Source organism: Aphis gossypii, chromosome 1 (genome assembly GCF_020184175.1).
Source record: "Aphis gossypii isolate Hap1 chromosome 1, ASM2018417v2, whole genome shotgun sequence".
NCBI lineage: Eukaryota > Metazoa > Arthropoda > Insecta > Hemiptera > Aphididae > Aphis > Aphis gossypii.
In genome coordinates this window covers 71675845-71690302 of record NC_065530.1, presented here as the reverse complement: position 1 = coordinate 71690302, position 14458 = coordinate 71675845, and the positions used below count along the sequence as shown (strand labels likewise).

At 24.8% G+C, this 14458-nt stretch overlaps 3 protein-coding genes across 11 annotated transcripts; 1 reads left to right on the top strand and 2 right to left on the bottom strand.

Moving 5' to 3' along the window:
• Positions 1-221: 221 nt before the first annotated feature.
• LOC114127164 (poly(U)-binding-splicing factor half pint) lies at positions 222-8607 on the top strand. Of its 8 annotated transcripts, none has more exons than XM_050210982.1 (13): positions 2502-2631; positions 3287-3369; positions 4006-4063; positions 4189-4237; positions 4768-4833; positions 5254-5458; positions 5694-5910; positions 6056-6382; positions 6441-6714; positions 6805-7067; positions 7745-7830; positions 8171-8280; positions 8344-8607. In XM_050210982.1, the coding sequence occupies exons 6-13, from the start codon at positions 5355-5357 to the stop codon at positions 8451-8453; spliced, it is 1491 nt and encodes a 496-aa protein (XP_050066939.1). In that variant the 5' UTR covers positions 2502-2631; positions 3287-3369; positions 4006-4063; positions 4189-4237; positions 4768-4833; positions 5254-5354; the 3' UTR covers positions 8454-8607. The 8 variants fall into 8 exon arrangements, with proteins under 8 accessions (XP_027847117.1, XP_050066936.1, XP_027847116.1 ...); XM_050210981.1 differs by having other exon boundaries at positions 3287-3402; XM_027991316.2 differs by lacking the exons at positions 3287-3369; positions 4006-4063; positions 4189-4237 and adding an exon at positions 222-693 and having other exon boundaries at positions 6441-6552; positions 6625-6714.
• Positions 8608-9173: 566 nt separating this feature from the next.
• Positions 9174-10287, bottom strand: LOC114127173 (NADH dehydrogenase [ubiquinone] 1 alpha subcomplex assembly factor 2). 2 transcript variants are annotated; one of them, XM_027991338.2, is made up of 2 exons: positions 10143-10287; positions 9174-9840 (listed from the first exon to the last, which is right to left on the bottom strand). In XM_027991338.2, exon 2 carries the CDS (start codon positions 9763-9765, stop codon positions 9328-9330), a length of 438 nt encoding a protein of 145 aa, XP_027847139.2. In that variant the 5' UTR covers positions 9766-9840; positions 10143-10287; the 3' UTR covers positions 9174-9327. The 2 variants fall into 2 exon arrangements, with proteins under 2 accessions (XP_027847139.2, XP_050066949.1); XM_050210992.1 differs by having other exon boundaries at positions 9972-10247.
• A 2248-nt stretch (positions 10288-12535) lies between these two features.
• On the bottom strand, positions 12536-14011 carry LOC114127201 (small nuclear ribonucleoprotein F). Its single transcript, XM_027991380.2, has 3 exons — positions 13845-14011; positions 13433-13656; positions 12536-12708 (listed from the first exon to the last, which is right to left on the bottom strand). The coding sequence occupies exons 2-3, from the start codon at positions 13627-13629 to the stop codon at positions 12636-12638; spliced, it is 270 nt and encodes an 89-aa protein (XP_027847181.1). The 5' UTR covers positions 13630-13656; positions 13845-14011; the 3' UTR covers positions 12536-12635.
• Between the last annotated feature and the right edge of the window lie 447 nt (positions 14012-14458).

The following is a 14458-nucleotide window of genomic DNA, read 5'->3' as shown; positions in this document are numbered from 1 at the left end:
AATACCTACTTATAAGTTATAAGTTATAACTCATAAATAACCACTAGGTACGTAAAAAATATTAAAAAATACATTATATTATTTCATTAGAATTTAGATTTTAGCACTAAAATATTTAACGTGATTCTTCCATGATGAAAATAATACTAACTCTTTGGTGATTGGTTGTGCGTGTCGTCAACGTTCAACCATTTTCTTTTGTATTCTTGTCCATGATTCATGTCAGGCGAATCGCGAATGTCGAAACTAGACTTAACATTTTCTTAATCTCGAAATTTTTAATTGTAAATACTTATTAGTCCAATATTTTTGTGTTCTCAGTTTACACTTGTTTAAGTTTAATTTAAAATTGTTTTCAATTCTCATTTTATAAATACCAGATTGTCGGCACTCGGCAATCATCACAATAAATCATTCTCACGTAAATATTCTTAGTCTCGCGGTTCTCCGATTTTATATTTTAGATTAATATTCTCTTAAATTAATTAAGTTTAATTTGTATGTTAATTTCTATTTGAGTGTTTTATAAAATTATACTTAGCCTTGTATTAATTTTTGTATTGTTTTAACTATAATTTAAAGGCGCATTTCAATTCGTTCAATTATTGCTAAATAATTGAATTGTGTAGTTAATAGTTATTACATTATTTTTCAATAGATTCAAACATCATGATGAACGGAAGTGTTGGCTTAGTAAGTACAATGACTTTTTAAGCATGAAATAGTGGTGTATAGTTATGTTCTATGTTATGTTTTAAATTATTATTACCAATGATTTACAACCATCAACTTTATTATTATTTGTACCATTACAAATTATCATAAATTATTAGTTTCTATAGTAGTTTTTTATAAGTTGTTATTAGTTTTTTACTAAAATTGGTATGTTTCTTTTTCTTATCTAAGTAAATATACCTATTCTATATTTACCAATCACAAATTTCAGTTAGTACCTATAACTTTTTCAGGTATGTGTGTGTCAGGGAAATCCTTTCTTTTGATTCTTATATGTTTATCTATTGATACGTTTTCTAATTTTTTTAATATTCCAAGTATTATTAGTTTCATGCATATATTTTAAGGAAATTTGTGATTAATTTATTTTTAACCGTAATGATAAAAGTTGCTGTTTGAAGTATTATCAATATTAAAAATAAATAACTACTAGTATTTAGTAAACATACATATTGAAGGATTTTTTTTTCTATTAGCTTTTTATTATAAATGTAGCTCAACAATTACAATACATTTGTTATAAATTATGAGAATATTGTAAATTATGTTGGGGGTGGTCACTCTGACTGGTTTCCCACCGGTTATGTGGTCGGGTACTCTATGATGAGGCGGGTACCTGCGTTTTAGTTTTAACTACTTTAAAATAATTGATGTGCATCTGCGAACTTATTTATTATTTCATCAATGTCTAGTGACTTAACTTCATGTTTTTCAATAGTTATATGATGCCTAAATTTGTAATGTTACGGCTAATAAATTATTTCTTAAATAACTACGCCTTTATTTAGAAGTATATCTGAGACACTGAAAGAGACAGCAATACGAAATGGTAAATTCACAACCATTTTTATAACAGTTTTCTCAACTCGTAGCTGTATCTCCTTTGCTCAATGAAGGTCAGGTTTCTCTCTCTATGCGCAGTCCATTAGTTTATAGGTTTTTGATATTAGCTAATACATAGGTACCTAACTAATATCGAATACGATACTATATTAATATGTATTACATTCTAATAAAAACCAATGAATTATAAATCCAAGCAAGTGTATTATTTATTCTAGGAATATTATCAATAATTATCATATAGTATAGAAGTATTTAAATTGTTAAATTATATACAGTGAACAAAATACAAATACCATTATTTATTATTTTCTGCTTATGAAAAATGTCTAAGGTTAGATCAGTGGAAGGGCTAGGCATTTTCAGGTAGGACCATGGCCGCCATTGATGGGGGGAATCCCCCTGTTAAAAGTATGTACAATTCTGGTAAAATATATACATAAATATTGAAATATCTTACTGTTAAATTAAAAAAAATTTACTTATAACTCAAATATAAATAGGTACAAAATAAAAATAACAAAACTTAAAATAGTTAGAATCAAGTATCATGTTGTATCATATAACTTGTAAAAATAAACAAAAGTTAAATATAACATTTTTAATTTGATAAATGGTCTTTGGTATGTATGAGGCTCTGTATTCGTTCAGAGTATGCAGCTGCATACTCTGCATATCCCCTGCAAACACTTATGTAGGTAATTGCTTAAAAAAAATTATTTTACTATTTTTTTTTAAAAATGTAATGAATTCAATCAATTATAAACCTCTAAATCATATTTAAGAAACCTTTACCTCATTATTGATCTCGTTATTGATGCATTAAATATTTAGTTTATATATAACCCATCATAAATATAGTAACTAATACAATGAACTATTCAAATAATAAAATTATTAATTATATATATTTACTTATTTAGCAACAACAACCATTTATTAGCACACTGTCAACAACTAATTCCAACAACTACCAACCTGCGTCTGTCTCTGCACCTGTCATGTCAAATGGTACAGAAGAGGAACCAGAAGCTAAAATACCAAAACTTGAAGGTATGGTATTTTTAGTTATTTTTAAAGAATTAGTTCTTATTTTATTTTAAATTAAAGGTACCGAAATCAGTGAAATCCCTTTTTATAGACAAATGTTCATGTATTTGTATTTATATATTGGTATATTTTACTATGGGTTAATATTAATGCATAGGTATATATAATAATTTTATAATTAATATTTTCAATAACTTTTTTAGGTTTAAATGTACTTTTTATACCTATATATAAAAAAACTGTTATTAATCAATTTGTAAATCTTGACAATAAAACCTTTCATATTATTGCTAAAATAAAAGAATAAGTTATAGATCATTAAAATAATTTATATTTGTATATAACTTAATTCAGAAACACTTAACATCTTCAAACTTCTGGAAACAACTTTGAATATAGATTTTTATCAACTAACTGTTAAGAGAAACTTAACATATTTTGTATTTATAATATGTTTATAATAAACAATATGATTAATAACATTATTCTTTTTATTACATATTTGAACATCTGATGACCATTTTATAGTTAGTGTTAATTCTCTTAAATAAATATAATCTTAATAAACAGATAAATTTGTATATGTTTTAAAAAATATACTCCAACTAATATCTTTACCACTTAAAACTAATCAATATTCTTTTTTTTTTTTTTTGAGATGTTCCAGGCGGTTTACTGATAGCACTAGTCTATACGCTTCTCACACATCAAAAGATTAAATTACCTAGTTTGTAGGGAAGGGTGTGTACAATACTTATAAACATTTATTTTCATGTAATTATTTTTTTTTATCTATATTTTACTAACGTTAATTCATCAAAATATTCCATTTTATTAACATACAGAAAAAGAGTTAATTGTGATTCAATTATGTTTGATATGCTAATGTTTGCAGAATTAATTAATAGTTTTTGATGTATTTGTTTCTAAATATTATTCAGTTTAAATTATTTTCCTCGTCAAAAAAAAAAAAAAAAAAATAATTTAAATAACTTTCATTTTGAGTTATGATTCCGATTATACTTTATTATTTATACATTTATGCATTTATATTTTTATATTATGTTGCACTCAATAATTTTTTTTATTTAGTGTTTTACATTTATTTATCAGAAAATCATTGTTAAATACCTATACATACAAAATATTAATTAGCAATGAAAATTTCATCAATATTTTCAAAAAATTTAGCAACTTTTTCTTATTGAACGACAACTTCAATTTTAAATGTGTTAGTTATTAGTAGGTTTAGAATAATGTTACATCATAGTTGCTAAATTCCTTTTTTTTTAATGATTTAATGGAAGTAGGTAAATTTTTCTAGAATCATATTATTTATCCAAAATGTTGTGTTTGTTTTGGATCAATTGATTTCAGTTTTGGAGTTAACTTTCAATTTGGTCCATTGTGTAGGCCTGTGGTTGTTTAAAACGTTGTAAGTATAATTGACGACTAAATTAGGAGAATTTAAACATTTATCTACTTTATATTTTATTTTGGTTTGTTTTTGTTTTCGTCATGCTCTTCTGTGTTGTCTCCGGACCAATATCCCTCTACTAGCAAGTGCAGTCACCTGAGCAAGTCAGGCCTACTACCCGTTGCGGTTAAGGTCTCTAATGGAAACACAATATGTTTGCTCGTACCTTAATGATGTTATTTGATACATATTTAAACATACAGCAAATAACGTATTCAAATTTAATAAATTTACATTAAAAAATCATGAACTTCTTGTATTTGTTCATTTTATTTTCTTATTTACTAAGTTTATTAAAAAAAACTTTTGCTGTTTGTTTATTAAAATTATAGTTTTTGCAACTTTTTATAGATAGTTTTAAAGAAAGACATGTTTCAAATATTTAGAAAATTGATTTTCTTAATTCTCTACTGAATAGTATTTAATAAATTTTAATTTCTGGAATAATATAAATTTAAAAATTTTCTAAATTTATATTTATGTCAATGCTTAAAATATCTTAGTTGCATAAATTATTTGATATTTATAAAATAAAGAATATTATTTTTCAGGCAATATTTAATTCTTTCATAATTATTCTTATAAACTAAATTATTTGACGTTTAATGTTTTTATCCTCTCCTGTTAAATTATTTTATTAACATATTTCTTTTTCCTTTCAGTGAATGGAAATGCATCATTCACTACAGCACCGTATGATTTCAACCAAGTTGGCACTTTGATATCAGGTACTTAATTATTACTTATTTATAATTTAATTTAATTAGTATACCAAGTTATGTGCCATTATAAAAGACTTAATTATTTTATTGAGTCAATAAAAGTTGTATATTTTATTATAAATTAATATTGTGTATCCTTAAAAATGAAAAGAAGTTTAATATATAATTATTTAAATTATATGTAATTAATTGGATATTTTAACTTTAAGTGCTTACTATTTTTATTTGTATTTTTATATTCAGAATAATACTTAATTTCCATTTAGTAATTTTAAATTAAATTTAGTCCATTTTACTGTAGAAAAACTACTCTTAATATTTTTATTTTAGTTTGGATACTATAGATTATTAAATTCTAAACATTTATTTATGATAATATTGTTTGTCTGTATTATAATTTCAAACTAATAAACAATTTATTTATAGGTCCTGGTTCAAGACTTGGTATATTAGGTGCTCTTGCTGCTCCTTTAATCAAATTAAGTAATGAACAAAATGAAGCTGTGGCCAAAGCTAAAAAATATGCTATGGAACAAAGTATTAAAATGGTATTAATGAAACAAACATTAGCCCATCAACAACAACAAGCCAAGTCATTCCATCGTCACCAAGCTTTAATACTAATGTGCAGGTCAGTTAAATATATATATATTTTTGTAAAGTATTTCAATTTAAGAATTAAACAATATGATGGAAAATAATATACAATATTGAGAGCGGTTGAGACTAATATTTGTTAACATTTATTGTGTTTCCCTATTTAGTGATTAATATGCTGATAAGATCTGATTGTTTAAAAATTATTTTTAAAATGTGTATAAACTATATTTAAACCAATATAATATGTAAATATTACTTATGTTTAGAGTGTATGTTGGAAGTATTAGTTTTGAACTTAAAGAAGACTCAATTAAACAAGCGTTTTCCCCATTTGGTTGTATCAAATCAATTAACATGTCTTGGGATCCTATCACTCAAAAGCACAAAGGTTTTGCATTCGTGGAATATGAAATACCGGAAGCTGCTCAGCTTGCACTTGAACAAATGAATGGAGTAATGCTTGGTGGTCGAAATATTAAAGTTGTAAGTATTGCACATAATGTCATATTCTTAAAATCTTATTAACCTAGTAAAAATTAGCTGGTCTAGTCAAGGAAACAATAATAAATTGTTAGTAGTTTTTCTGTACAAATTCACTATTATATATATAGTTTTGTTATTGATTTAGGTTGGACGTCCCAGCAATATGCCACAAGCACAGTCTGTTATTGATGAGATTCAGGAAGAAGCTAAACAATATAATCGTATTTATGTAGCATCAATACATCCTGACTTAACTGAAGATGACATAAAAAGTGTATTTGAAGCATTTGGTCCCATTAGGACTTGTAAACTTGCACAAGGTAGTACACCAAATAGACATCGTGGCTATGGTTTTATCGAGTATGAAGGTCGTCAAGCGGCTATTGAAGCAATATCATCAATGAATCTTTTTGACCTTGGAGGACAATATTTACGAGTTGGGCGGGCAATTACTCCTCCAAATGCTCTTCATGTATGTTAAAAATATTTATTAATTAATGATGTATATTTTAATTTAAATTTTTGTAAAGGGTCCTTCATCTTCAAGTCATATGCCTACAGCTGCTGCGGTTGCAGCAGCAGCAGCTACAGCAAAAATTCAAGCAATGGATGCAGTTGCTACAAATGCAGTTTTAGGTTTAAGTAAATTAAGTTCTCAATTAGGTGCTCAAACTGCTGTTTTACCTGGTTTACAACAATTACCTACTACATTAGGTATAACTCCTGCTGTTCCAGCTGCAACTATACCACCACCAGGAATAGCTATTCCACAACAAATTAGAGCTCCAGTACCAATAATACCAGGTAATTTATTATTTTATTTAAATTTCTTTTTATTTATTTATATGTCCAAAAAACTGGAAGATAAAATTTATATTTTAATATTGATGTTAGGAACCACAGGATTGAGTCCAGTTATTCAACAAGCAATACCTCCACCAACACTAATAAATCCTACACAATTAGCAGCCCCTGTTATTCCAATAGTTACAGCAGATGCACAAAAACGAGCTGATCAACAAAAAAAACAAGAAGAACTACAAAAAAAATTATTGGAAGAAACTGAACCTCAAACATTACAGCAACAAGAAAATATGTCTATTAAAGGCCAAAGTGCTAGACATCTTGTTATGCAAAAACTAATGCGAAAAACAGAGGTAAAGGTCATAAAATTTCAATAAGCATACAGCCTGGTCTAAAATTAAATTTATGTTAATAAACATTAATTAAATTTAAGACTAATGGTACTTATAGATAAATAATTAGAAATCATTATTGAATATTATGAACTAATGGTTAATTGGATAATTGACTATAAACATAGTAAAGTCTTTTAGATAATATTTTTTACTAATTGAATATGCTATTTAAATTTAATGCAAATTCATTAAATCCAGACAAAGTATTATTTTTGAGATTATGATCTTCTCAAAGGATTTTGTTATAATGGTTGTATAATCTGTTAATAATATTTAAACTTAATTTATGCTTCTTAAGTAATTACTTTGATCAGCAGATAATACTTAAGATATTGAATTTACTAGTATAGGAAATAAGCAATAATAATTTACCCAGTATATTAAGTTACTAAATTATAAATTTTTTTGTCTTATTGAATACTTAAATATTTATTAAATTATTTTTCACCAAATTTTGTAATATGCTACTTATTAGTGCATTTATACTATTTTAGTTCAAAATACTTCAATACTAAAATTAAATTTTAAAATCAAATTTTATTTTTCCTGATATATTATAATTAAAAAAGTATTGTGTATAAAAATATATAATTAAATATAAAGTATTTAATTGTTTATTAAAAATGTTAATATAGAGTAGAGTTGTTATACTCAGAAACATGGTTGGCGTTGAAGATGTTGATGACAGTTTACAAGAAGAAATTCAAGATGAATGTAGCAAGTAATTAACTTCTATTTCTAATTAACGTTTATTATTTTTAGTTTATGACAGGTTGATTTGGTATCATCTATTATGCTTAGGTTTTAACTATTAAAAATGTTATATACTAGGAAAGTTATATTGTGTAGTTATTTCCAGTTGCCTTCCGAGTATGGGGGATGGCAATCTAATTCTCTGAATAGTAGTCGCTTGTCTGGAGAGAAAGGACTCTAGTGACAGTGTTGAACCAGTGACGATGGGCATTGACACTGCTGTTCTATTCTGCTTGACTACTCAGTCCCACTTATTATTTTTAATAAATTTAATTTAAATTGTGTATTAATATATTTTTTTTATATAGATTTGGTGTTGTTGAACGTGTTATTATTTATAAAGAAAAACAATCAGATAGTGTAGATGATGATTCAGATACAATTGTAAAAATATTTGTAGAGTTCACACAAATGTCAGGTAATATTAAAGAATAAATTATGTTTGATAAGTAATATTAATTGATGGTTTATTATTTTTCAGAGGCTGAACAAGCTAGGGATTCCCTAAATGGAAGATTCTTTGGTGGTCGTTTAGTTAAAGCTGAACTTTATGATCAGGCCTTATTTGACCATAGTGACTTTTCTGGTTGAATTCGTTGAAGTGTCTATTATTATAATTATTTGTATATTATTTTACTTCATTATTTAGTTATTTTAATATTAACATAAATATATTATATAACTATTTATTTTATTATATGTGTATATATATATTTTGTAAATAAAATTTTTTTTGAAATTTTTATTTATTTGATTTAAAAAAAAAAAAATATAGTTCTGGTAATTACTAATGATATATTATTCTCATGTCTGTAAAATCATAAATTTTATAGAATTACTTTACAGAATGGTAAAGCCCATGTTTTTACTACTTATACATTATTTATTGCAATTAAAATATTGATTAATTTATTGATCACGTATATATATATTTGGATTAATTATGAGTACCTTTTATACTGTATAACACTGATATTCTTTTAAATATCAAATGCCATTGAACATCAGTAAATTCAATAAAAAGCAATGAAATTTTATAGTTTTTATAGTTGGCTAAATGACTGAACAAAATTATTTTTTTGTGTATCATACAAAGTAATGAAGTTTTCTATGTAGTGGTTTAAAATTATTGAGTAGTAACAATTGACACAAACGAGTGCACTTTTCAAGATCTGCATTCACATTTTTGTTAACAATACTCAATAGTTACTCATTCGTTGAAACCAAAGATAGTATAATATGCATATTTTAATTCTAAATTTAGTAGAAATTGCAATTTATACAATCAGTAATTACATAATAAAAATAAAGTATACCCAAAAATAACTATTATTATCTATTAGACATAATATTACATTAATACTGTATTCTACTAAAATTCATAAGTATTAACAAAACTAAATAATACATAATAAATTATTTTTGAAATATATTTTACAAAAGATAGTTGTTAATACAATAAAATTTATTTCATTTTACTTTTTATATTCCCTGGTTGTCTCTCAAATTCTTCTGACATATCAGGAAATCCTTTACTATTTTGTTGATACTTAGTCTCATTATCTTTAGAATCTGTAATTCTAAATTTTTCTGCTATATTTTCAGCATTAATTTTCTTCATATTAGAAATAGCTTCGTTATGAGCAATTTCCTCTGGAGTTGGTGGCTCATCACGCCGTCCTCTTAACCACTGTGACCATTCCGGTGTTGGAACACCTGTTTCTTCATCGACAGGTACAAACCACCTTCTTGGCAATCTACGGCCACCTTGAGGATCGGCTTGTAACTCATAATATTTATTACCTTGTGCATCAGATCCGACTGGCTTTTCTTTCAATTTAGGTTGAAGAGATTTTAAAAAATTATCAAATACTATTTTCCACAAACGGCGTTCAGAAGGCATATTAAATTGGTGAATAGTTAAAATAAACGTTATAATAACAACTATTATACCATTAAGACTAAAAATGCCATTCACCTGAAAAAAAATTATAAAGTACAATACCATAATTAATTATTGATATTATCACAATTCACAATAATATATTAAAATTATATTTCTATAGTAAATTAAATATATAGCTTGGTGTTAAATTAAATATAACTTACTATTATTTAGTCAAATTCAAAATTTAGTTTAAGACATTTCATTAATAATTTGAGAAACTTTTTTATAGGTATGTCTGGAAATTTTTCATTAAATTCAAGTCTTAAAATTACTATTCAACATCACAGAGACATATATTGTATCCAATATACACTTAGTCGTTATTGACTCACCTTTAAAACTAAAACCGATACTATAAACTATTACTAATTAGTAGTTGCTATATAGTTAATAGTTATTATAATAAACTATTTTATTTTTTTTTATATCACTTCATCTTATCAAAAATCTACATCGTGATTATTTCATATTTAACCATGATAAGGACTTATCAAATTGATTATTGTAATTACAACCAATTACAACTTAGGTCTTTACAACACAGTAAGTTTCGGTGGTAAATGGTAATGTGGGTATTGGATAATAGGTATTAGTTATTATTCCAATGTATTAATGTAATGTATTATTATTTATTACTATTACTCTATATGTGACTGTATGATACAGTTTATGATTCTAATCATATTTTATGACAATAAATAACAATGTCTTTATTTATATCTAAAGGTCTATATTGTATACACGTCTTTTCATAAGTACATCATATCTAGTTTTTTAATTCATGGCATATACTCCATAGGGCATAGGTACATTACGGATAGGTACTTTTAATGAGGATAAACCATTTTATTTTCAATTATGTCCCAGAGTGATGATCGTTGATTATTTCTCCTGCGTATTTGAACAGCTTTTCAATGAATTTGAAAAATTTCAAAATTTAGAGTATCAACTTTTCAAAAATATATTTTCTACACAGCACTAGGAAACTGACAAAGTGACCTACGTCACATACCAACCAATACACAACTGATTATATAAACTGTTGAAAATACCTAATGGCTATTTGAATAGTACCTGCACGGTAAAATGTATATCACTATGTCAAGGATGTCCTCTGTAGTGATGACTGAGCCACATCATATGGCTAGACGTTGTTGTAGACCACATACATTTTTAGTAATAATTCATTAAAATTTAATAGTTAAATTATATTCTATTTATATATTACAAAAATAATTTTTATTTGTTAATAAATGACACGGAATATTTCTATTGCTTTAAGTTTATGTAGTACTTATTATTAAATAGCAATTTATAATTCAAATTTAATATGTTTTTGTTATATTTCTAACATAGATGTGTTCAGAAATTTTTCACAGGGTACGCACAATTGTTTTAGTAAAGGGTTACTTGACCTACTACAATTTAATTACCTAGATAAATAATATCTCCATATATATAATAAATTTAAATTTTTTAGACACTGTTTAATTGATAATGAACATAAAAAATATAAGATATAAATATATTATATAAAATAAAAACAATTACTAATAAATTTACAGATACTTACTAACCTACTCTCAATAAACAGTTACAAATTTTTACAGCTAAATATTGGTTATTGGGATATATTTTAAGGAGAAATAATGTTGTCTTTTATTTCATAATAAACATTTACAGTCATCAAAAGAATTATAGCCTATAGCTTATAGGCATTGTAGATATAATAAAAATCTGGTTTTTTCTGATATTAAAATGAATAAATCAATAAACACAAAAAAATATTAAATTACATGAAAATGTCAACATTCCGAAATTACTATTTTTATTTATGAAATTTATAATATTTTTAACAATTGTGAATGCTTATTTTAAATTCTGATCAGGTAATGTGGTTTTTTGTTTCCATCATTGCCTTTTCTTTTAATTTTTAGAACTTTTAAATTTAAAGTGCATAGATTTACTATTTCAATATTTTTTCTAGAGGTACCTACAATATTTAGTTTGGACAGTGGTCAAAGCTTAATTTCCAATTTTTTCTTGGTGATTGGGTAAAAAAAAATTGTATGCAAAATCAGTTTTTGAAAAATTGATTTGATCATTTTGTTATGTAATTCAAAAACAAAATACAAATAACTGTATATAGTACATAGATATTTCCAAATTTAATAAAAGATTATAAATTGTTATTAGTCTACTTTGTATAAAAATATTATTTAATTTAATTTCATTAATAACAAAAATGTTCTGAAAAAGATTAATTGATTCATTTGATTAATTATTTACTTAATTTACTGCTTTTAATTTTTATTAACTTCCTTACATCGACAAATATATTTTGGTATAACCAATTCTAAGTTTCCAAAATTTAAGATAATAAAAATTGCTAATTTCTTTTGATTTATTATCATAACACAGATGTAAAAAAAATTTATATGAGCGTGGTGACTAAGTATTACATTAAGATATGCCTTCTATTCGAGCTAAGAAATATAATTAGTAGACAATTTAGTCTAGATTAGTCAATAATAATTCTTCCACACAACTCAATTTATATTTATGAGTATGTTTCTTAACTTGACTAGAATATAGTATAATGCAATCAAGTTAAAATGATAAAAAAATAGTTTATTACATCAAACTGGTTATTTTCTTACCTTGGTTGTACTATAGCTATTTAAATTATTTTTATTTTGAACAAATAGCAATGGAAGGCCATCAATTTAAACAAAAAGTATTTATTTCATTTAAAATGTATGCAAATGGCAGTTTATACAAAAAAATTATTTTTATTTTATGAATGTGGATGTGTTTATATTAAATCATTCTTTCATTTCTGCATCAGGTTCTTCATTTTCATCATCAACTGATCTAATGTAAAGGACATTATTACACCTAGAATTATAAACATTTATTTATTTGTAGTTTATAAAAATATAATATACTCAGGTACATTATGAATAGTATCACAATAAAATAACCCTATGAAAACATAACCACAGAAAAAACACCACCATAAGAGGTTTTGCAATACTAAAAAAAAATTTCAAATAAGGACAACAATTAATATTGTTTTAATTATTACAACAGTGTATATTTTACCATATTATATTATTGATTAGATTATGAATTTGCATGTTATTGTACATAGTAAAATTGTAATACTCCCACAAATAATAATGTATTAATATTAAATTAGGATTCAATTTTAAATTATTGTATACGATAAAAAAGATTCAAAGTGGTGATTAGTCTGTCATATCGATCGATGATCAGATATAATATACCTAATAGACATATCATAATGGATAAGAAAGGTACCGACAACTTTATCTTTAATAAAATAATATTGTAATACAAATTTTTATTATGACTAACAAGATTGAATGTATTTAACTATACATAGACTAACATTGAAATCTAGTGAATAGGTATGTGTTTTAGGGAAGTATACGCATTTTTATTAAAGGGTTATTTTATTGAGAACTAAATTTCAGAGGTTATTTATTAGGGAAATCATTACAAATACTTATAAATTTGAATTATTATATTATAAGTGCAAGGTAAAACAATTAATATTGTATTTAGTTTAAAAAAGTATATTTTAAAATTGACTTACCTAATCATAATTTCACCTAATAATGCAGGTTCACTACCTTCTACAAATTCTGTAGCACTAGCTAATTGTATGTTCATATAATTGTCAGTAGATACCAAAAATCCTTTATATTCATGACCCCACTTAAGTTTAACGATTATGGTTTTACCCATAAGACCATTAAGGTATGGTTTTGGATTAACTGGCATAGTAGCCATGATGATGTATGTTATTGGATGATAGATCTGTAAAAATGTAAGCAAAATAGAACTATTGAAATTATAATACAGCAAAAATTATATACAGTCTTATAAAAGTATGAATTCTCCAAACAAAGATATATTATGTCTAGGTTTCCAGAGAAACTAAGGCAATGATTATTAATAAAAATATTATTACTTTTTACAATTTATAATAATTAATTACTACATACTTTAAAACAAAAAAAAATCTATGTTCAGTCTAGCACGTCTTGTTTAAAAACTGGATGTTGAGATTAAAACTTTAGAAGTAAGTTTATTGAAAAACCATAAACATTAAGCATGAGCGTAAAAGTAAACAAAATTCAGACATTAGCCAATTGAGTAGCCGCTAAATATTTGATATTACTATCAAATATCAAGTTCTTTCAATAGTTACCTTAACCATGGTTGTGGTACAATACGAGTGATTCACATGATAACCGCCATTTTTTAATTCAATAATGAATTTATTTAAAATTTGATTTTTTCTACTTTATACTGATACAAACTTGTTTTTCAAATGATATCCACCCTATTTAGTATTTACTGTAAAATATATTGTGGATTATTTTTTTGGACATTTTGATATACGTAATTCAAAATTCGACCGAATTATTTTACAGTTAAAAAAATGTTTAGTATAACAGTATAAGTAACTTTTAAAAATGGTTTTTCATAAATTTAAAATATTATATATTAGATCTATGTAGACTATATAGTATTTTTATACTTAAAATCGTTTTACATATTATAAATATTAGATTTATACTAATCATAATACCATCATTATGTACTAAAATTTTCA

Bases quoted from the DNA above. Each gene is read 5' to 3' on its own strand.
- LOC114127164 (XM_050210979.1), top strand. From the start codon at position 670: ATGATGAACGGAAGTGTTGGCTTA. The intron at 2,632-4,767 runs GTATGGTATTTT...TTTTCCTTTCAG, and splicing joins TAAAATACCAAAACTTGAAG to TGAATGGAAATGCATCATTC. The intron at 4,834-5,253 runs GTACTTAATTAT...ATTTATTTATAG, and splicing joins AGTTGGCACTTTGATATCAG to GTCCTGGTTCAAGACTTGGT.
- LOC114127173 (XM_027991338.2), bottom strand. From the start codon at position 9,765: ATGCCTTCTGAACGCCGTTTGTGGAAAATAGTATTTGATAATTTTTTA.
- LOC114127201 (XM_027991380.2), bottom strand. From the start codon at position 13,629: ATGGCTACTATGCCAGTTAATCCAAAACCATACCTTAATGGTCTTATG. The intron at 12,709-13,432 runs GTAAGTCAATTT...TTATAATTCTAG, and splicing joins TTAGGTGAAATTATGATTAG to GTGTAATAATGTCCTTTACA.